General features: G+C 46.0%; 3 protein-coding genes across 5 annotated transcripts in view; all 3 read right to left on the bottom strand.

Annotated features, from left to right (window-relative positions):
- Window positions 1-1,213: 1,213 nt before the first annotated feature.
- LOC132991399 (uncharacterized) lies at window positions 1,214-3,107 on the bottom strand. Its single transcript, XM_061060173.1, has 7 exons — window positions 2,973-3,107; window positions 2,841-2,884; window positions 2,279-2,745; window positions 2,117-2,233; window positions 1,946-1,984; window positions 1,300-1,570; window positions 1,214-1,234 (listed from the first exon to the last, which is right to left on the bottom strand). Exons 1-6 carry the CDS (start codon window positions 2,993-2,995, stop codon window positions 1,310-1,312), a joined length of 951 nt encoding a protein of 316 aa, XP_060916156.1. The 5' UTR covers window positions 2,996-3,107; the 3' UTR covers window positions 1,214-1,234; window positions 1,300-1,309.
- Window positions 3,108-5,259: 2,152 nt separating this feature from the next.
- Window positions 5,260-18,698, bottom strand: LOC132991403 (secretagogin-like). Its single transcript, XM_061060176.1, has 12 exons — window positions 18,687-18,698; window positions 9,084-10,998; window positions 8,792-8,862; window positions 8,409-8,504; window positions 8,051-8,140; window positions 7,820-7,876; window positions 7,132-7,209; window positions 6,985-7,040; window positions 6,838-6,883; window positions 6,643-6,702; window positions 6,039-6,107; window positions 5,260-5,770 (listed from the first exon to the last, which is right to left on the bottom strand). Exons 2-12 carry the CDS (start codon window positions 9,151-9,153, stop codon window positions 5,645-5,647), a joined length of 819 nt encoding a protein of 272 aa, XP_060916159.1. The 5' UTR covers window positions 9,154-10,998; window positions 18,687-18,698; the 3' UTR covers window positions 5,260-5,644.
- Window positions 11,005-19,856, bottom strand: part of LOC132991389 (F-actin-uncapping protein LRRC16A) — a 26,151-nt gene continuing 17,299 nt past the window's right edge. The window contains exons 13-39 of one of the 3 annotated variants that reach the window (XM_061060157.1): window positions 19,697-19,800; window positions 19,490-19,567; window positions 19,238-19,314; window positions 19,037-19,141; window positions 18,796-18,865; window positions 18,596-18,677; window positions 18,417-18,516; window positions 18,267-18,321; window positions 17,982-18,154; window positions 17,803-17,871; window positions 17,622-17,715; window positions 17,237-17,335; window positions 16,970-17,098; window positions 16,600-16,722; window positions 16,341-16,516; window positions 15,875-15,962; window positions 15,620-15,787; window positions 15,001-15,067; window positions 14,622-14,863; window positions 14,248-14,366; window positions 13,896-14,027; window positions 13,427-13,802; window positions 12,864-12,906; window positions 12,524-12,721; window positions 12,259-12,396; window positions 11,774-11,929; window positions 11,005-11,338 (exon numbers count right to left, since the gene is read on the bottom strand). In XM_061060157.1, the coding sequence (XP_060916140.1) occupies window positions 11,214-11,338; window positions 11,774-11,929; window positions 12,259-12,396; window positions 12,524-12,721; window positions 12,864-12,906; window positions 13,427-13,802; window positions 13,896-14,027; window positions 14,248-14,366; window positions 14,622-14,863; window positions 15,001-15,067; window positions 15,620-15,787; window positions 15,875-15,962; window positions 16,341-16,516; window positions 16,600-16,722; window positions 16,970-17,098; window positions 17,237-17,335; window positions 17,622-17,715; window positions 17,803-17,871; window positions 17,982-18,154; window positions 18,267-18,321; window positions 18,417-18,516; window positions 18,596-18,677; window positions 18,796-18,865; window positions 19,037-19,141; window positions 19,238-19,314; window positions 19,490-19,567; window positions 19,697-19,800 (3,386 nt within the window). In that variant the 3' untranslated portion in view covers window positions 11,005-11,213. Of the gene's footprint in view, window positions 11,339-11,773; window positions 11,930-12,258; window positions 12,397-12,523; window positions 12,722-12,863; window positions 12,907-13,426; window positions 14,028-14,247; window positions 14,367-14,621; window positions 14,864-15,000; window positions 15,068-15,619; window positions 15,788-15,874; window positions 15,963-16,340; window positions 16,517-16,599; window positions 16,723-16,969; window positions 17,099-17,236; window positions 17,336-17,621; window positions 17,716-17,802; window positions 17,872-17,981; window positions 18,155-18,266; window positions 18,322-18,416; window positions 18,517-18,595; window positions 18,678-18,795; window positions 18,866-19,036; window positions 19,142-19,237; window positions 19,315-19,489; window positions 19,568-19,696; window positions 19,801-19,856 lie in introns of all 3 variants that reach the window. The other 2 variants (XM_061060155.1, XM_061060156.1) reach the window with 2 other exon arrangements.

Below are 19,856 nucleotides of genomic sequence, written 5' to 3'. Positions count from 1 at the left end.
GAATCATTAAAAAATACCTCTCACTTAGTACAGCTCAGCTATATATGCATGGTATGATATTATCACATCTAGCATACTGCATCAGTTCTTGGTCTCAAGCCTCAAACAACTTTAAAGCCAATCATGTCTCTATATAACCAATCATTAAAAATCATGGACAAAAGAAACTATAAGATGGCACCATTGTCGCGTATTAGCGGTACACAATATGTTTAGCTTTGAAAGCTTCATTAGCTACTGCAACCTCAAATTAATGTTTAAATGTCTGCATGGTCTGGCACCTTCTGTTTGATGAATTTGTAACGAGTCAGGATTCAAGTCGAATCAACACGCGCTTCAGTAAACGGCAACTGTTGCATTCCATTGCAAAAAACCTCATTTGGACAATCCGCCTTCTCTGTTATTGGAGCTAATCTGTGGAATTGTCTACCCACTGAACTGAAAATGCTACACAGTTTAAGTGTTTTTAACAAAAGTATTAAATCATGGCTGAAGGAGAAACAACATTGTTCTCACACCTAAACGCACATGAGCATGTATATTTTTCTCTCTGTAACTGTATTGTATCCCTGTTGCATTCATATCTGAATTGTTTTCTTACCCTTTTTTTCCTCTGTTTCTAAAAGCCTCCCGTGGACAGGTGTTGCAAATTAGCATTTTGCTATAAACACTAAGAGCAGTGCATCTGAAACTTGTGCATGGTTAAATGTTACTGTATGTCCATGTTAAATAAACAATGGACACCCATGCCAATTAAATATAACAACCAGCAGCTGTTTGAATGTGGCAGACATTAAGCACACTCTTTGAGGTTGGTGGTCTCTAATTTTAGGGTTAGATATTGACCATCTGCTTGGTGAACGGCATCCAGTTGGTTTTAGACAGTTTAACTTTTTCTGCAGCCGGCTAGAAGTTTAGTATTTTCTTCCAGGGTGACAATGTGACTTTTTGGAACATTAATAAAAACACAGCACAGAAACAAGATCATGACAGGATGCCAAACTTATTCTTTGGGTTAGTTGATTTACCACCGAGATAAAGTAACAACTCAGTATGAACAGAAAAGCCATTATAGATACTCTTCCAGAATGTCATTATGTTGGTCCAGAGAGAGTGTGAAATAAATCAGTTAAAGTTATTTAAAAATGATCTCCAGAGACAGATTACATTTCCAGGTACTTTATTCATTCTGAAATAATCCCAAGATCTGATCTTTCTAAGAGACGACAGCAACATTTAGAAAGTTGTTAACTTTAGTTGCAACAAGTTTGATTAAATTTCAAATTATGAACGTTTTACCGGAGTGTTTCTAGAGCCGGTGGTTTCTGTTGAACACAGGAACCAGCGGCTGTTTCCACCCGGGATAGTCCCTGGATGCGATTGGAATGGGTCTCGAACGCCTAGGAGAGCCACTTTCTGGGTAAAAATCCAAGTCCCACATTACATCTTTGCTCTGTTGAACACCCTGCTGGGGCTTGGGCTGTCGAGGCTGGAACTGAGGCTCCTGTGGCTTGGACTGGTAGCTTAGCTGCTGGGGCTTGAGGTAGCTCGGCTGCTGGGGCTTGGAAGGGTAGCTCGGCTGCTGGGGCTGCAGGGGCTTGGACTGGTAGCCCGGCTGCTGGGGCCGCAGGGGCTTGGACTGGTAGCCCGGCTGCTGGGGCCGCAGGGGCTTGGACTGGTAGCCCGGCTGCTGGGGCCGCAGGGGCTTGGACTGGTAGCCCGGCTGCTGGGGCCGCAGGGGCTTGGACTGGTAGCCCGGCTGCTGGGGCCGCAGGGGCTTGGACTGGTAGACCGGCTGCTGGGGCTGCAGGGGCTTGGACTGGTAGCTCGGCTGCTGGGGCTGCAGGGGCTTGGACTGGTAGCTCGGCTGCTGGGGCTGCAGGGGCTTGGACTGGTAGCTCGGCTGCAGGGGCTTGGACTGGTAGCTCGGCTGCTGGGGCTGCAGGGGCTTGGACTGGTAGCTCGGCTGCTGGGGCTTGGACTGGTAGCCCGGCTGCTGGGGCTGCAGGGGCTTGGACTGGTAGCTCGGCTGCTGGGGCTGCAGGGGCTTGGACTGGTAGCTCGGCTGCTGGGGCTGCAGGGGCTTGGACTGGTAGCCTGGCTGCTGGGGCTGCAGGGGCTTGGACTGGTAGCCCGGCTGCTGGGGCTTGGACTGGTAGCCCGGCTGCTGGGGCTTGGACTGGTAGCCCGGCTGCTGCGGCTGCTGGGGCTTGGACTGGTAGCCCGGCTGCTGCGGCTGCTGGGGCTTGGACTGGTAGCCCGGCTGCTGCGGCTGCTGGGGCTTGGACTGGTAGCCCGGCTGCTGGGGCTTGGAAGGGTAGCCGTTTGCACGACCTGCCTCAGGTTGGCTACCCAAATATATCTCAATTCCTCGACTTGAAGCAACAGCCGTCTCAACAACATTCTCATTTTGTTGCAAAGCAATATCCCACATGTTGTCTTTGGACTGGTAAACACCTTGTGTTGGCTGCTGTGGGTTTTGTCGTATTATTGGAGGCTTGTGAGTAGAAACACTTCGCTCTGGACTGTATCCATCTACTCCACTGCCATATGAACCACTGTAAGGTGCAGCAGCAGGCTTCCTGTTCCCAGATGATCCACTGTCAGTGTAACTTTGTCCATAACTGCTCAGAGAACTTCCTTGTTGTGCAGAGGGCTCATAAGGTTTAGGTCTTCTCTGGAAACTCTCCGCCTGTTCAAAGTATGGTGTGACGGTTTTGGAGCCCCCACTCCTGTAGCTGAGCTCTGGTCAAATCAAACATATTTGAAGTTCAGTGAGAAGAAGTTCATTAAGAAGAAACACCAGAGAAATCTGCAGATTGTGTGTTCTGTATCCTTACCGTTAGCATGCTGCCCAACAGCTAACAGAGAGAGCAAAAGCACCCTGAAAACAGAGAAATCATAAAAAAACATTAGCTAAACAAGCAGGTCATAAAAATTACTGAAGTGCCAGATGGTAAAATTCAGCTTACCTCAGACCAAATCCAGAAGCCATTGTGTCGCTAAAGAAATTAAACCAAACAACCTGCAGAACTTGTGCTGCAGGCAAACTACAATGGTAGAACTGTTGCAGCTTCGTGAGTGCTTCACACACACTGGTCCTTTTTAAATGTTGGTGCCCAAGTCTCACTGATTAGGTTATTGGAAACAGGTTGGAGGTTTCAGCAGCGTCCCCTCCTGCAGCCAGAGCAGGTGTCAGCACTTCAGCTAATAGGCCACACCTCAGGTCTGTCCGCTGCGACACCAGTTTGTTCTGCTGCTATTTCAACTATGAAAAATTTGATTTTCTTACCTGCCTCATGTGTGAGGCCATCTTTTGGACCATTTATATTTCAAACATATATGGTCACACACAAATCAAACCGATCTTTTCTGATGGATTTTCCCTCATTAAAGGTATCAGTAAGATGTGTAGTGACAGAAATGATAAAGGCATGCACACAAACAGGACCTGTTGTCGTGGAGAGATGTCAGAGTGGGGCTGCTACACAGAGAGTGCACCAGAGCTGTCAGCGGTCTGGTGCCTTTCTCAAGGGTACCTCGGCAGTACTCAGGAAGTGACCTGGCATCTTTCCAGCTACCAGACTGACTTCTGTATTTTGGTCCGCACTGGGATTTGAACTGGCGACGTTCAGTTTCTGAACCTAAGGCCCTTTTTCAAACCAACCCCTACACCGTCCCCCTCCGTGACAGAGTGCACTCCGTTAGAAGTCACACTCGCAGCTGAATGAGGCCCCCTTATCAAGGTGTAGGGTAGAAATACTTAGAAATAAGTCAAAACTAACTAGTCTAGCTGCTTAGTTCTCTGAGTTGTAAATGAAAACTGAGCACATCTAATGAGACAGGTTCTCAGGAAATGAGTCCATAAAGGTTTGCAAGCGAACTCTTGCCGGTGTCTCACTTGAAAAACATCTAAGAGCAATGTTTGCCAACAAATGTATTTCTGAAAAAGTAGACAGTGTGCAAGAGTTTGCCTTCAATTTCCTCAGTCTTTAAAGTTGGGACTTTGTTCTTCTTTTTGAGTCATTGAAGGATTAAGTTAAGAAGATTTAGATGTTGCAAAATTGTTTTACTTACAAGTACAGATCATTAACGGTTAAAGAAAGGGTTAATGAGTGCACAAACTTCAGGCCACCCCTACATAAGTCAGAGCCCAGGGCCGTATCCGAATTGCCAAGTACATACTCAATCTTTCAGTAGGCAGTAGACAGTATCTACTATCCGTGCTGCATACTGTTAGTATCTACTATTCAGTATGCACACACAGTAGACAGATATTTGTGCCTACTTCGTCTGATTCATTCAGTATGGAAGTGACGTCATTTACGTTTCCCGAACCGGCCGCATCCACCCGTTTTTTTTTTGTTTAGCTTTATTCAAGAGTAATGCGCATATACAGTCAGGTAAACACAAAACAATATTACAATGTAAATAAAGTAAAAGGCAGATTAAATAACTAAATCACATACAGTACATAAAGGAAAGTACAAACGAAAGACAGTAATATACGGAATATAAATAGGATAGGATAGGATAGGATAGGATAATACTTTATTGATCCCCAGAGGGGAAATTCGGGCGTTACAGCAGCACAGACAAGAAGCTCGAAAATACAAAATACACATTAAGCAGAATAAATAAAAATAAAATAAAATAAAAATAAAAATAAGAATAAAATATTTTAAAAAAAAAAAAGAAAAAAAAAAAAAAAGTAAAAAAAACAAATAAAGACACATTTAAATAGTGAAATCATTATTTAAATAGAGGGGGAAATGTTTTATAATAATGCAGATATTTGTTATATTTTCTGTTGTTAATTAAAAGTAGTGATTTCAGTCGGGACTTTAACTCTAGATTAAAAATTGATTAAATGAATCCACGCTCGTTTGTTTTGATTTGGAGGCACACGTGACGTGCCGATTTACGTTTAATTTCGCACAGCATTGTGGGTGGTAAAATACAATTCATTTCCTGAAAGCACGCATCTGATCCATACTGCATGAAACCCGTCAACCATACTGAAATGTTCAGTATACTGCGCGGACCCAAAAAATGCATACTGAATGACCACGAAAGTTCAGTATACTGAAACTCCCTACTGAATAGTATGTACTGCATACTGAACTGTGACAATTCGGAAAGGGCCCGGGTGGGCCACCCCAGTCAGAGAGGTCTTGACACGGCCTTTATCCCAAACAACCAATCACGCTGTTTTGTGATTCATTCTTAGATCGTCTGAGAAAAGAACAACACAGCTGACAAAGATGAAATAACTTTTATTAAACATCATTTATCATTTTGACATTCATGTTTTCATGCAAACATTTTCATATCATCACAGGATAAAGAAGAAGCACGGCATACATTAATAAAACCCCAACTATAACCTGTGGATTCATCATGGCTGCATTTAAATCCACATTTATCGGATGTCTGACGGACATTTACTGTGCTCATAATAAAAATAATATCATGTAATTTAATGTGGTATCCATCCAACACCAAACTGAGGGGCAGAAAGATGAAGATGGGGAAGAGACAGACGGGTGGGCAGAATAAATATTGTGTGTTAAAAGGTAAAGAAGTGGAGGTTAAAGGGGAACACTGATGGAGAATGAAACTGTTAGCTGTGTTTGAGACTCTATTAGCTGTGTTTGAGGCCCAGACACAGAGCCAGCTCGTTCTTCTGGATCTTTCCGTCTCCATTGATGTCGCAGTGATGCATCAGAGCTTTCCTGAACCGGTCCAGGTCAGTGCTGCTGATGCTGGGCTGCAGGAGGGATGAGGGGACGGAGGAGGAGGAGGGAGGGGAGGGGGGTAGGGTTGAGGGGTTTACAGAAGTCAGTGTGTGTGTGTTCATTATTCCACTGAAAGAGCCTTATGCAACAAACAGAGCTGTCAATCATCAGTATTACACCTCATTTTGAAGCATCAAATAACTCACACACACACAGACAACAGAGAGTTTTGTTTGGTGTTAAAGGTGCTACAATCTTAATGTCAGGTAAAGTTTAAAACAACAACAGAACAAGTTTTACCTTCACCAGCTCCATCATGTCCTTCACGAAGCCATCAACCTCAGGACCCTCCAACTCACCTGTCTTACTCTACACACACACACACACACACACACACACACACACACACACACACACACACACACACACACACACACACACACACACACACACACACACACACACACACACACACACACACACACACACACACACACACACACACACACACACACACACACACACACACACACACACACACACACACACACACACACACACACACACACACATTGGAGGAAACACACCAGCTCCGCCCAGAAATGTCCCGACTCAACCAGAACAAACCAAAACAGTAAAATCCAGTCAGAGGACAGAGTCTCTGTCACAGTCACCACCACACATGTACGGAGGCCCAGAAGGGACAATGGCGCAGCTTTACTTTAGGAGAAGTCTGTATTTTATTTGAAGGAGTAAACTGCTGACTCTGTCTTTAATGGCCAGTCACAATCAGCCTGCACAGGTGGAACAACTCATCTTTTTATGTGTTATTTTATAGATTTCATGTTTTATGAGGAGGAGCTTCTTGGTTAATTGACAAACAAAATTCTACAATCAAACTCACAACATCATAGTGAGCGAATATCTTCTCGAAGTCTCTCTTCCGGTCCTCTTGACTGCAAGCCTGAAAACAAAAACAGCAGGTTACCAATTCATGTAAGGCATCATGTTCATAAATGAGGAGAGTTGTTAAATGTGTTTTTGTAACACAGAAATTAATTAAAACACTGAACATGAACTCAAATAATCTTCTGCTTACGTCCATCTTGAACTTGAGTAAGAAGTTCTCCTTCAGGGATAAAATCCTTCAAAACCAGGAGACACATAAAGCTTAAGGTAAGAGTTACAGTCAGAGGCACAGAGGACTCAGTTTAAATGATATCAGAACACAAACAGGTATAAACACCTGGCCAGGTCGTTCAGGTCCAGTCGGCCATCTTTGTTTTTGTCAAACATCTTCATCTTCACGAGAGAAAAAAGAAAAAGACTTTAGAGTGAACGAGGAGAGAAAGGTGTTTAGAGGTGTAACGTCTGAGCCGTCTCTGCCTGTTACCATGGTGACGGTGTACTCCTCCAGTTTGTCGGGTGTGATGGACCGCCGATGTTCGAGGAAAAGGTCCTGAAGGAAGCCCTGAAGGGACAAAAAGACCGAACATCAATCCATCCATCCATCTATTCGTTCGTCAAATTATCTATCCATTTGTCTGTCAATCCATTCATCCATCCAATTATCCATCCATCCGTCTGTCTGTCTGTATGTCCGTCCATCCATCCATCTTTCATCCATCCATCCAATTATACATCCATCTGTCCGTCAGTCTGTCTATCCGTCTCTCCATCCGTCCATCCATCCAATTATCCATCCATCTATCATCCCACTATCCATCCGTCCTTTCATTCATCCGTCCATCCATCCATCCATCCGTATATCCAATTATCCATCTATTTGTCTGTATGTCCATCCATCCATCCATCCATCGTCCAACCATCCCACTATCCAACCAGACATCCGTCTGTCCGAAGCATGTTGACCTCTCTCCTCAGTGTCCAGAAGAATACATTTCTAATAAATGGTCGTTGATGTCACTTTTTTCTTAAATCTTAAACGATGCAGGTCAGTTGAAGCCCCAGGTCCTGAAAACACCTCAGTTCTGATTTTTTACGTTTCTGACTCGATGACCTCAGAAAGAAAGAACCTGTTCTCTGCTCTGCTGCGGTAAGACTTGACCCTCAGCCATTACCTTGAGCTGATTGGCTGAGATGAAGCCGCTGCTGTCTGTGTCGTAGTTTCTCCAAATCTACAGGAAGCAGAGAAAAACACTGATGATACGATAAGTTTTACTCTGATTAAATACAAAAATGAATCCATCTTTAATATACAGAATGGATCAGGAATAAAAGGATTCTCTTAAAAGTGCAATGTTTGTCCTTCATCATCATTATGAAGTCCAAAGTTTGGAATAAATCCTCACCCTCATGAACTCCACACTGTTGTCGAGCGTCGTCTCACGGCGAAAAAGGAGCAGGAAGTTCTCCTCCTCTGGAAGAATCATGGCGGCCAGCTGGGAAAACAATAATAAGGCCAAACCAGCATACATCATCTCCCTCCACTGGCTCCCAGTTACTGCTCACATCAAATTTAAAACTCTCCTTACCTAAACTCTCTCATCCAGGTTTACACTCCAGCCCGCCCGCCCACTACGCTCTGCCAATGAATCCCTTCACAACAGGACTCTGAGTCTTAACTAGACTCTTAGGTTCCAACAGTTCCTAGAACTATGAAAAAGTTCCTGTGGTCTGAAAATGCCTTTTACCTCCATGAGTTTGTACCTCGTGTATGTGCAGACCTCTGTTGTCTGTGTCGCCCGGTGAAGACAGGTGACTCTCCCTCAGTCGTCGGATTCTGTCCGCGGTCATCTCCTCCATCTGAAAACAACACAAACATCAGCAGGAGATTCAATGTGACAATCACTGTTTAAATACAAACAACTACAGTACACAAAGTTATCTTTTTAAAGACCCTGTCTGTGTTCTGCTGCCCCCTGGTGGCAGTATAAGACAAAGACACTCGACAAACAGAAAGCCTTTAGAATAATTTTCTTTGAGGTCAAAAAATGACCCTAACCCCCAAAGCGCAGAAAAAAATATTTTTACATTTTGGAATACAAAAAAAAACAGACGTCAAACTCAACTTCATTATTTTATCTCTTTACCTTCATCTCAGATTTTCCCAGAATGCTTTGGAAGAAGGCGTCCAGCTGCTTCTCTTCTATGAACCCGTTATCTAAAAACACAAACAGGACAGTATTTAGTAAAAGTGCAGCTCAACTGGACTATCTGTGCAACGCTCCAGAAACACAAGTTGGGAATTTATATTTCAGATTTGTTTCTTATTTCTTGACATTTACCGTGTTGTGTCTTCTGTAAGAGGATCTCCATAAATATATGAGGTGACCTCTCGTTATTGTCTTCAAATGAAACAGTAATTATGTATTCTTCTCTCACCCTTGATGTCAAACTGTTGCCAGGTCTGTAAGAATCCTGCAGCGTCCAGCCTCTCCGCGGTGCTGTCCATGGTGCTGAAGACGAGTCCAGAGGAGGAGATGGGGACGACCAAACAGGAAGGAAAATAAAAACAAAGGGGAAAAATGTTCTGTGTGAGGTACGGTGAGGTCTCAGATATCCCCGGAATCAAACCGGATTCCGCAGCTCGAATATAAAGGAGGGAGGCGAGAGAGAGGCAAAGAGTGGGGGGATAGAGAGTGTGTGTGTAAAGGAAATAGAGAGAGAGAGAGAGAGAGAGTGTGTGTGGGGTAGAGAGAGAAAGGGGGTGGGATGTGTGTGTGCGTGTGTGTGTGTGCGCGTGTGTGTGTGCGTTAGAGAGTGTACAGTGTAAACAGTGAAATAGGATTTATTGATATAAACAAACAAATACAGAAATATCAACAATAAAATGTATTATTCATTCATTAAAAAGTCCAATTTTCCCATCAACATAAAAAACCCCACATGTTTAAAATCATAATCCAATATTACACTTATATGATAATAATTATAAACCAATAAGAACAGTCTATGATAAAACCTCTTTAAGACACGATATTTATTTACATATGTACAGATGATCCACCAGTGACAGAAGAACAGGAAGTTAAAGCTGAGTGACATGTCCAACAGGAAGTTAAAGCTGAGTGACATGTCCAACAGGAAGTTAAAGCTGAGTGACATGTCCAACAGGAAGTTAAAGCTGAGTGACATGTCCAACGGGAAGTTAAAGCTGAGTGACATGTCCAACGGGAAGTTAAAGCTGAGTGACATGTCCAACGGGAGGTTAAAGCTGAGTGACATGTCCAACGGGAGGTTAAAGCTGAGTGACATGTCCAACGGGAAGTTAAAGCTGAGTGACATGTCCAACGGGAGGTTAAAGCTGAGTGACATGTCCAACGGGAGGTTAAAGCTGAGTGACATGTCCAACGGGAAGTTAAAGCTGAGTGACATGTCCAACAGGAAGTTAAAGCTGAGTGACATGTCCAACGGGAAGTTAAAGCTGAGGACAGAGCTCGCTGCAAGCACGGGTCAAGCTGGACAGAGCAGACAGAAAGTCAGACGAGTAAACGCACAGAGCGTCCGGTCGACTTCTAAATAAAACACAACATGCAGACTGCTGAACGTATATTCTATCACTTCCTCAACATTATGCCAAAACAGGCGCTGAACACGCCTATCTGCTCATGGCTACGCTCCACTGCACTAACCCTCCACAAACGGGAGAGCCCATCCGGGAGAGCGCTTGCCGCCGGACAGAGAGAAACCACGGTGGAGACGGAGCAATGCACACACGGGTCCTGTGGAAAACTGCCAGTTAGAGAAGTCTGCAGAACTGAACCTACGTCGTGATGTTCAGCATGAAAACTGATTCTTAAATGTGGGAATAAAAGTTTAAAGTCAACGTGACGTGCAGAACTTTTGGACCAAATGTTCACCTGCAGAGGAAGTGTGATCAGGTGTGATCAGGTGTGTGGTCACATTAGGAGCGCTGAGACAAGTCAGCGTGCAGGAAAAGACGAGGACATCTCCGTCTATGAAATAAAGGACATCAACACACTTATGGCTTCCTATAATACACAGAATATTTCTGATTGTACAAAAGGCCTCTTAATGAATGCTGAAGGTCAACGTGTGCATGAGGATATTTAATTAGAGTTCAAAGTTCAGCAGTCAGAATCAGAAGGCAGGTTTGGTAAATATAGATCTATATTGTTTTTACTGCGGAAGTCTGAACTCTCTTTGGTTTAGTGAAACCAAAGTGTGGACAGTTATTCTGAGCAGTCAGATCTCCACACGGGTCTGATGTAGGCGCTTCAGTTAACCTGCAGAACAGAGATACCGTCACAGTCTGAGACGTGACCCTGCAGATGCTCTCTCGCTCTCTGGACAGTCCTGAGCTGCTTCAGCGTCCATCCACGGTCAGGAAACATCCACTACAGCACGACGAAGGTCACAGAGTCTCCGCTGCTCACATGTTCCTCATCAGGAGTGTAGAAATAAAAAAATAATTCAAAGTCTGTCGGTGCTTCTTTGACCTCCTGAACGTTCCTCTGGGGTAGAAGGTGAAGCAGCATCATGTCGTTGGTTTCACTCTGAGGGAGTGTCATCGGACTCGTCCTCGGACTTGTGGTCAGACTTGAGGTCGTTGGCTGAAGACGTCACCTCCTCCTCAGCTGGACTGACGTCTGTGTCTGTCAGAGAAGGAGGACTCGCTGAGAGATGGAGAGAGAGAACACAGGTAAGAACGAGAACGAGAGGTGGGACTATCAAACATGTCTGTATTTTTTTATTTTAATTTTTTTAAGGAGGGTAGAAACAGTTTGAAATGGTTTCAGATGGACATTTCCACCACATTCACTGCGCTCGCTGCCACCGTGACACGACCTCGGACACGCTGAAGAAAATGGATGACTGTAGATCGGGGAATTGAACCCTTTAAAAACATGGGATACTCTGAATGTTGTCAGACATTTATCAGCTTATATGTGGTCTGTCTGGAGTATCATCAGACACATGAAGTCTTATTCAACACGGAGCGACTGTCTCTCTAGAAATGACCCTCTGCCTTCAAACATGGCGTCCAGTCAGGAAATGGAAAGACAGAGATGAAGGGACGTAAACAGAGCAGATGTTCTGATTGGACGCACCGTAGGCGGGGAGGGACTTTGCTCGCTCATGGTTGTCCTCGCTCTCAGCAGGAGGACTAGCTGAAGTCTTCAGAGACGACCACTGTCTGCCTCCGACTCCGGATTCAACCGCAGCATCGGGGGCCTCGAACGCATCGCCGTCTACGGGAGACTCAACTGAAGACAGAGAAATTTGAAAATTCAAACGTCTGCATATGTGTGTGTGTGTGTGTGTGTTTGTGTGGTGTATTTGTTTGTGTGGTGTGTGTGCGCTTGTCAGTGTGCGTTTGTGTGTGTGTGTGTGTGTGTGTGTGTGTGTGTGTGTGTGTGTGTGTGTGGTGGATGTGTGTGTGTGTGTGTGTTTTTGTATGTGTACAGAGGCGTCAAACATGTCTCTGAAGGCGTTATTAACCACCATGTCACCTCTTTAATTGAGCGTTTTATTTTCAGCATTTGTCCCGGCCACTCTGAGTCATCATCGCTCATCATGAAAAAGAAGAACTCACCCTCCAGCGGAGACAGAGTTCCTGCAGGCTCGCTGCTCGTGCTCTCTCTCTCCTGCTCTGACGGCACCCTCTTCAGGCGAGGAGCAGGAAGTGGTCCTTTGGGAGACGAGCAGCCTGCTGGATCCTCAGAGGACTCATCTGGTGACCAGAGATCAGTCAAACTGTGAGATAACTCACAGACAACAAACATGTTCTGTATATAATGAGAAGATGATATTTAAAACAATCAAAGATTCAGTTACAACAAAGGTCTGAGAGATCCTACCCATGACGATGCTGCTCGGTCCAGGAATGGTGGGACTGGTGGGACTGGTTGGCCCAGATATCCGGGGCCCTAGTGGGGGTTTGATGGCCTGAGGTGGGTGAGGTTTGGGGGTGACGCTGGGAGGTTTTGAACGGGGAGCCGGCTCTGGTTTGGACTCCTCTGAGTCGGCTGTAACAACAGGTTGGACGTCTGACTTGTCTGAAGGAAAATGACGGAGTTCATTTAAGTTCAGAAGTTCAGTTTACCTTGTGACGGCCACTGCATGGCGCTCTTAACGTTGAACACAGATGGTGAAGCTGCGTAAGTCTGCAGATTGTTATAAAGTTTTGAAGAAACTCACCCGTGTCACCGTCGACTTTGTCCATCAGACACAGAGACTCCGACTGAAAACAGACACACAGAGCCTTTAATACAAGAACATCTTAAACAAAGAGACTTTATTCATTCCAAAGTCCAGACAGAAACCTCTTTGGGACAAACGGCAGCATAAAGTGCGTTTCTCGTGCTCGTGTCTGACTACATTTTGCTAATCACGCCACTCAATATCTGAGTGCTAAGTGAGGTGCAGGGCACCAAGAGGTTGGATTAAGGTGCCTGATTATACATCGGCCTGACCACAACTCGTTTAAGACTAAAACTTCCCTGGGACTAACTTGGGCACTTGTAAATTTGATATTTACACAATGTGAGTGCTGAGAGTAAAGACCACAGCTGCGTTGGCTGGAAAACAGGAATGGCACCTGTACTGCACACCAAGACACTTTATACGATAGAGCCCTTTGTTTTGAAACTCTTATTCGTTTGTTAGCAACAGAAGAAAATAAATGTATACTTAGATGACAGACACAGTCGCTCAAATGATTATTAAAAAGGATCTAAAAGTCGAGCCATGGCTCCACCCACCTTCTTTGCAGCCATCCTCTCCTGCCTCGCCTTCATCTCAGCCATCAGGTCCATCCCCATCATAGGAACACCGACATGTCGGGGGATGTGTGGGTTCTCTTTCTTCTGCATGTTCTCCTCCTCACTGTTCTCCTTCTCCAGTTTATTGCCCTCAACGCTCTCCTCCTTCTCCTCCTCAGCAGCGTCAGAATCATTCTTAGGAGCCTCCATTTCAGAGTCCGGGTGGTCCGAGGATTGAGCCCTGAGGAGCTCCTGACGAGGCTCCACCACAGGGCCAGCAGGGGGCGACATAGGTGGAGTCTCCTCACTCACTGGGCTGATGGAGGAGGTGTGTGGGGAAGATGAAGGGGAGGTGAGGTGATGGGGAGTGATGGAGGTAGCTCCGTGGCTTTTTTCCTCACTCACTGGGCTGATGGAGGAGGTGTGTGGGGAAGAAGAAGGGGAGGTGAGGTGATGGGGAGTGAGGGAGGTAGCTCCGTGGCTTTTTTCAGAGCGTGATGTCCGGTTTTTTAGGAGGTTAAAGAAACCTGATTTTCTGGATTCACGTTTCTTGTCTGCTAGGTCCTGAGCGCCGGAGGACAGACCCCTCATACTGGAGAGTCTGCAGAAGATAAAGTAAGAACATAATATGCTCTCATTCAGACTTAGCAGCTAATTCAGTATCAGAGGTTTGCCAATGTTTAAAAAGTACTGGATGACTCTTCATGCCGACGATACACCGATCTATTTACCAGATTTAAAAATAAGCGCCATGAAAAGGATGAAAACTGACACAACTTTTCTTATTTTCTTCACCTAAACATCTTACACATGGCTCTTACTTTAAGCTCAGTTTGGTGACTTTCTTGGAGAAGAAGTCATCCAGGCCCTCGTCCAGCTTTCCCATGATGCTGTTCTGCTCGGCCTCATGTGGTGTTGTGCTGCCGGTGGCGGCCTTCCGCTAGAAGAGAGGCGGCAGGAATGAAAGAGAAATGAAAGGCAAACTAAGAGAGAAAAAAGTCAGTTCCATTTAAGTATTTGGTTGTTACAAACTCAACAGCAGGATCAGCTGCAGCGTCTTTAATATTTGTATAAAGAGGCAAAAGGCCTTGATTGTTTTTAACAGGTTTATGTGGTAAATCAATGATGAATCTTTGTGGTTACAAAGGGTGAGTATAAGTGATGCTTTGAGGATTTCTCTCAGATGAAGACATACGTGGGGTCGGCTGGGTCTCGTCCTCTTCTTGGGTTTTGGTCGCAGTTTGGTGTGATGCTCGAGCATCTTGTGCTCGACGGGCAGCAGCTCGCCCAAACAGACAGCTGATGAACCCACGGGAGTGGGAGGAGGGGGGAAGTCTGTTGGCTTTGAAGAAGCAGGAGGGGGAGGAGGAGGAGTGGGGTCCTCCACGTGGATAGGAACCTCTTCCAGAGCCTTGTCCAGGTCGAACTCCATCTCTGCTGGGCGAGACATGAAGCAACAGAGTCACACCACATCTGGACTAAAAAAAAAACTCTGAAGAAGACTTTTAGCCAGGAACAAACCGAAACAACAGTCATCTAAATTAAAGCTGAGCCAAAGGAACTGTTTGACTCACCAAACGCCACGGATACGGGCCGCAGCATCCGGACCAGAATGCTCTTCCTCTTGGATTTCGGAGTCATCTAAAAAAGAGACAAACAGAGTTCTGTCACAAGTTGAGTCCTTCAGGAGGTGGTGTGTGCGTTTACAGCTGTTTACTCATACAACATCCACACGTGCTTTACACTGCAAAACTGCGAACAAATGTTTGTCTGAACTTTTCTTGAGGAGATGCACCGATTGTGAAAATCAGTGCCGATACCAGTGCCAATGTTTAAAATGAAAGATTTAGCCGGTTGGCCGATACTGCTGTTTGTGTCAGGACTTCTTTGCTGACATTTTCTTTCATGTCTGAACATGAACAGATCGGAGTTCCTCCAACAGGTGACTTCCTTTGCTGAGTGAAAAACATCTTCTCTGAATCTGTGATGTCAGAGATATCGGTAGCGGTGTTAAACGGACACATCAGTGCATCCCTTACTATTTCAGTTTCAAAAACCTCCAGCACACTGTCTCATTAACTTTCATCACAACTTTCATCAAGATAAACGGTTTTAAGCATCTCTGTATGTCTAAAGAAAAGATGTCTCAGGTACATGCACAGATCTAAATCAGCTTGTGATGTGTTTTCATACCGTGCACGTGTCCATGTCCTCCAGCCTGTGCTTCTTGTGCCGGTCCTGACTCCGTCTCTGCTCCTGGTCATGGTCCACCGGCTGCAGAACCTCCTCGTCCAGAACTTCTGTCTCCAGCCGAGGGTCCTGATGCAGCAGAGGCTGAGCCTTCCTGACCAGGTGATCCGTCTGAGGAGGAGAGAAAGAAGTGAGAGACGGACAAAGGGACAGAAACAGAGACGTGAAGACAGACAGACAGACGGAGAAGTCACTGACCAGAGTGTGCTGAGATCTGGACAGAGACTCCAGGATCTCGTCCACGATGTGATCAGACAGAAAGGACGCTATGCTCAGCTTCACCTCGCTGTGTCACACGGGAGAGACAGAGAACACAAAAGTGAAACACAGGAGAGGAAATCCCTTTTGGTGTTCAAAATCCTCGTCTGACCCAGAAAACATGTTACAAAAGGACTCTCTGTCAACTGCAGATTTATCAGTGTTAAAAACAGACTTAAGAAGGATCCCTGCAGACCCTGAGCTGGACTTAACACGTTTCAGATCCAGTTGAAACCTGGCTCACACACAAACAGGAAACTACAGCAGAGACTTACAGGAGCAGGAAAAAAAACAAGGGTAAGCGCTGCTGTTTATAAAATAAAAAAACTGCAGTTCCTCAAGTGTCCACTAGAGGAGCCCATTAACACCCGTCTAACACCCCCCTCCCACAGACACACACACAGACCTGATCTTATTGATGATGTCGACCCCGCTCTGCTCCAGCAGCGTGGTGGTGATGAAGCTGCGGGGGACGCTCATCCTCCCCGCTCCGGCGTTCAGCAGCTCCTGACGAAGGCCGCTCCTCTTCATCACGTGAGGACACAGACTGTCGGCCGCGTCCACCATCGACGCCAGCATCGTCTGAGGAGGACCAGGTTCAAGTTGGTACACAATCACATCACAGTAGACTCAACATGTTCTCGAAGAAATCTGCAGCGCTATACCTGCAGCTGCTCGTCCATCACACTTGCCACCTCTCCAGCCATCGACTCCAGTTTGTTCTGGATGGCCCCCATGCATGCCCCGCTCGAGCCGCCGCTCTTCAGGTGGTACAGGTTCGGAAGCAGCTGGAGGTAAACAAGACGACGGGGAAAGGTTGTTATTGTTCACGTGTTCACAGAACTCGATTCTCCAGTGAACACATTCGTCAACACGTTGGACTCTAAATCTTCTTTGAGGTGGAACGATTCCCTTTAACTCTAAATGTGTGATGTCTGGAGACGGCTGCACACAGAGCGGCAGGACACGTTGAAATGTCCCGTTCCTGCTCAGTGTGTGAGATCTCTGAAGGTTTGAAAAGAGGCGTATTCTTACCGTCTTGGAGTTTCGGGCGTCTTTCATCAGGTTCTCGGCTGCCTTCATGTCGTCCTGCACGGAGCCGGTCTCTGTGAACCTCAGAGAGTTCAGGTGGTCCTGAACCTTCACGCACATTGTGTCCATCATCTGTGACACACACACAGACACACACACACACACAAATACACACACAGAGTAGAGAGGAGAGGAGCGAGCAGTCACACAACAACCATCAGGTAGATCAGTTATGACAGTAATATCGTCATCAGGTTTTCGTCCTCCTGCCTGCTGTGTGGTCGTCGTGACGATCCCCTGATGCAGCCTGTATGCCTGCCCCTGCAGGTACTTCCTGGTCTCGTGGTTCCTCAGCAGGTACTGCTCCATCTGCAGGAACACAACACACAGAATACTCAGGTGTGTGCAGAACTCAGCTGCCAGGGCTCCTGCATCATGAACAAAACCCTCCTCCTCACCTACAAACCCACCCCCACCCCAGTACATTCCTGACCTCCTCCACCCCTACACTCTGACCCAGAACCTCAGACACTGATTTGCTCTCCATGTTCATGCACCAACCTGCGGACTTTGGGGGCAGAGCCTTGAACAGAATCCAGTGGACTTGATGTTTTTACAGAACTGTAATATTAAATAAACTTTAAAGGGAACTAACCTTCAGCAAGGCGTCCTCCGTCTTCTCCGGACTCGCCTTCAGAGCCTGAGCAGCGTCCATGATGGGGATGGGCATGAAACGGATGGTGTAGTTCCTGAGAGCGGAGAAGAGGTCATGAGGACAATTTAAATCTTAAATAAATACACCTCAACATCTTCTCACAGAGAGGCGACTAACGTACTTCTCCAGAGCAGCAGCCACGTCCTGCAGACCCTGAGGGCTCACGTTGTTTCTGTCCCACACTATCGTCCTGCAGAGAGAAACAGAGAAACAAGAACAGTTGCAGATTAATTGAAATCGTCCAAACATCGTGACAGTGAATCTATGGTCAACGGTGGTATGGTATGGTTCTCTGCTCACCTGAGCTTGGTGTTGATCTGCAGAGCTTTAGCCAGCATCTTGGCACCCATGTCCCCCATGGAGTTCCCGCTGATGTCCAGTGTAGTCAGAGAAGCGTTGCTGCCCAGAGCGTTGAGGATGATGGAGAGGTCTGCCTTCAGCTTGGCGTCGGCCAGAGACAGAGAGGTCAGCGGCTGAAACAACAGAAGGTATCACAGGCGAGGTGTTTAAAGAAGTGTTCAGAGCTTCAGGGTCAAACAATGAAGAACCCTAACCCTAACCCTCTGAATTTAAAGTTTGACTCACTGAATCCTCCTCTTGGATCATATGAACCAGGTTGTCCAGGACCGGAGCCACGTTTCTGCAGAGAGATGATAACACCATTAAGACTTGTTAAACAGACATAATACAGACTTAAGTGTTTATGACAGAGTTGGCTGTGACTGTGGGACCCACTTGGACTTGATGTTGTTGAAGTTCTTGCCCAGTGAGAGGTGTCGGATCGAACGGTTCTTCGCCAGCCAGACCAGCAGGGTGGTCAGATCCATGTCCAGACCTGAAAACGACAACACGACAGCATGAACATCCAAGTGACATCAACAATGTCTCCAATCTAAAAAAAAAAAAGTCCTCACTGTTGTCAGAAAGGTCCAGACTGGTGATGTTGGGAATCTCAGCGATGCAGCCCTCCAGGATCTGAGAGCCCGCCGACCGCAGCTGAGAGACAAACACGGTCAGATCCAAACATCTTCACATTCATTGACGGCTGTTTTATTTGACATCTTTGTAAGAATTTAAACAGTGCAGCAGTGTGTTTGAATCAAGAGGCTTTTACCTCACAGCAGCTGAGATCCAGAGACACATCGCTCAGGTTGGGGTTACAGCCGAGACCCAACAACAATCCTCTGTGGAGAGAAAGTGAATCATCAACCTGATCGTTGTTCAATAACAGCAGAAAAGACTAATTCTGATCCTGTTTAAACGTCCAGATTTCTTATGTCACTCGCTCTTCAAGACTTGGCATGTATAAACTCACTGTTTCTCTAAAATCCAAAGTTGGGGGTTTGTGTTCTTACTTAAGAGCCTCCAGAGGCAGCCTGGTCCCCGACAGACTGACGGAGCTCAGAGCCTGAGCGCTGCTGAAGAACTGCTTAAAGGACGGAGGGATCTCTTTGCACTTCCTGTGTGAACCAGAAACGTGTGAAAATACAGAAACAGAATCATTCAGACTCACACTGTTTTGTGACGGAGGTGTGTGTGTGGGTCAAGTCTCTGACCTGTGGGAGAAGACACTCTTTGACATGTTGAGGACGGAAAGATGCTTCAAAGATCCTCGCAGCAGAGAGGCACACACCTGAAAAAAAACCACACCAAACAAAAAAAAAAGTTAAAAAAAGACACTCAAAGTCACATACAGGGCTTAAGCACAAAACCCCTGCAGTGTGTGTGTATATGTGTGTGTGTGTGTGTGTGTGTGTGTGTGTGTGTGTGTGTGTGTGTGTGTGTGTGTGTGTGTGTGTGTGTGTTACCTGCTCCAGAGAGCAGTCACTGTTGGACAGATCCAGAGTCTGCAGGACGTTTGAGTGACTCAGGAAGTTACTCAGGTTCTGTTCAAAACAACAAATCAGTGCCTTCATTCAAACACATTAGAGGTCTATAAACTCTCTAAGAACTTAAAAACAGCCTCGACTTCGACTTCATCTCCGTTCATCTGTCTCATGATCGGCCTTGCATACCTGCAGGTCGTCTCCTCTGAGCGAGTTTCCCGACAGGTCCAGGTGAGTGAGGGCGGAGGACACGGCCGGGTTGTTACAGAGAGCCTGACAGAGACTGTTCACACCTGAAACACATGAAAACCTCAGTGTTCAAACAGATAAGATCAGGACGATGTCGAAG

The sequence above is a fragment of the Labrus mixtus genome, chromosome 16 (assembly GCF_963584025.1).
Source record: "Labrus mixtus chromosome 16, fLabMix1.1, whole genome shotgun sequence".
In the NCBI taxonomy this organism is placed as follows: domain Eukaryota; kingdom Metazoa; phylum Chordata; class Actinopteri; order Labriformes; family Labridae; genus Labrus; species Labrus mixtus.
Note: the sequence above shows the minus strand (reverse complement) of the source record. Positions and strands in the feature narration are given on the sequence as shown.

Bases quoted from the DNA above. Each gene is read 5' to 3' on its own strand.
- LOC132991399 (XM_061060173.1), bottom strand. From the start codon at position 2,995: ATGGCTTCTGGATTTGGTCTGAG. The intron at 2,885-2,972 runs GTAAGCTGAATT...CTCTGTTTTCAG, and splicing joins GCTTCTGGATTTGGTCTGAG to GGTGCTTTTGCTCTCTCTGT. The intron at 1,985-2,116 runs CTGCAGCCCCAG...CAGCCGGGCTAC, and splicing joins CGGGCTACCAGTCCAAGCCC to CAGTCCAAGCCCCAGCAGCC.
- LOC132991403 (XM_061060176.1), bottom strand. From the start codon at position 9,153: ATGGACAGCACCGCGGAGAGGCTGGACGCTGCAGGATTCTTACAGACC. The intron at 8,505-8,791 runs GTAAAGAGATAA...TGTTGTTTTCAG, and splicing joins TGGGAAAATCTGAGATGAAG to ATGGAGGAGATGACCGCGGA. The intron at 6,108-6,642 runs GTGAGTTTGATT...GTGTGTGTGTAG, and splicing joins TATTCGCTCACTATGATGTT to AGTAAGACAGGTGAGTTGGA.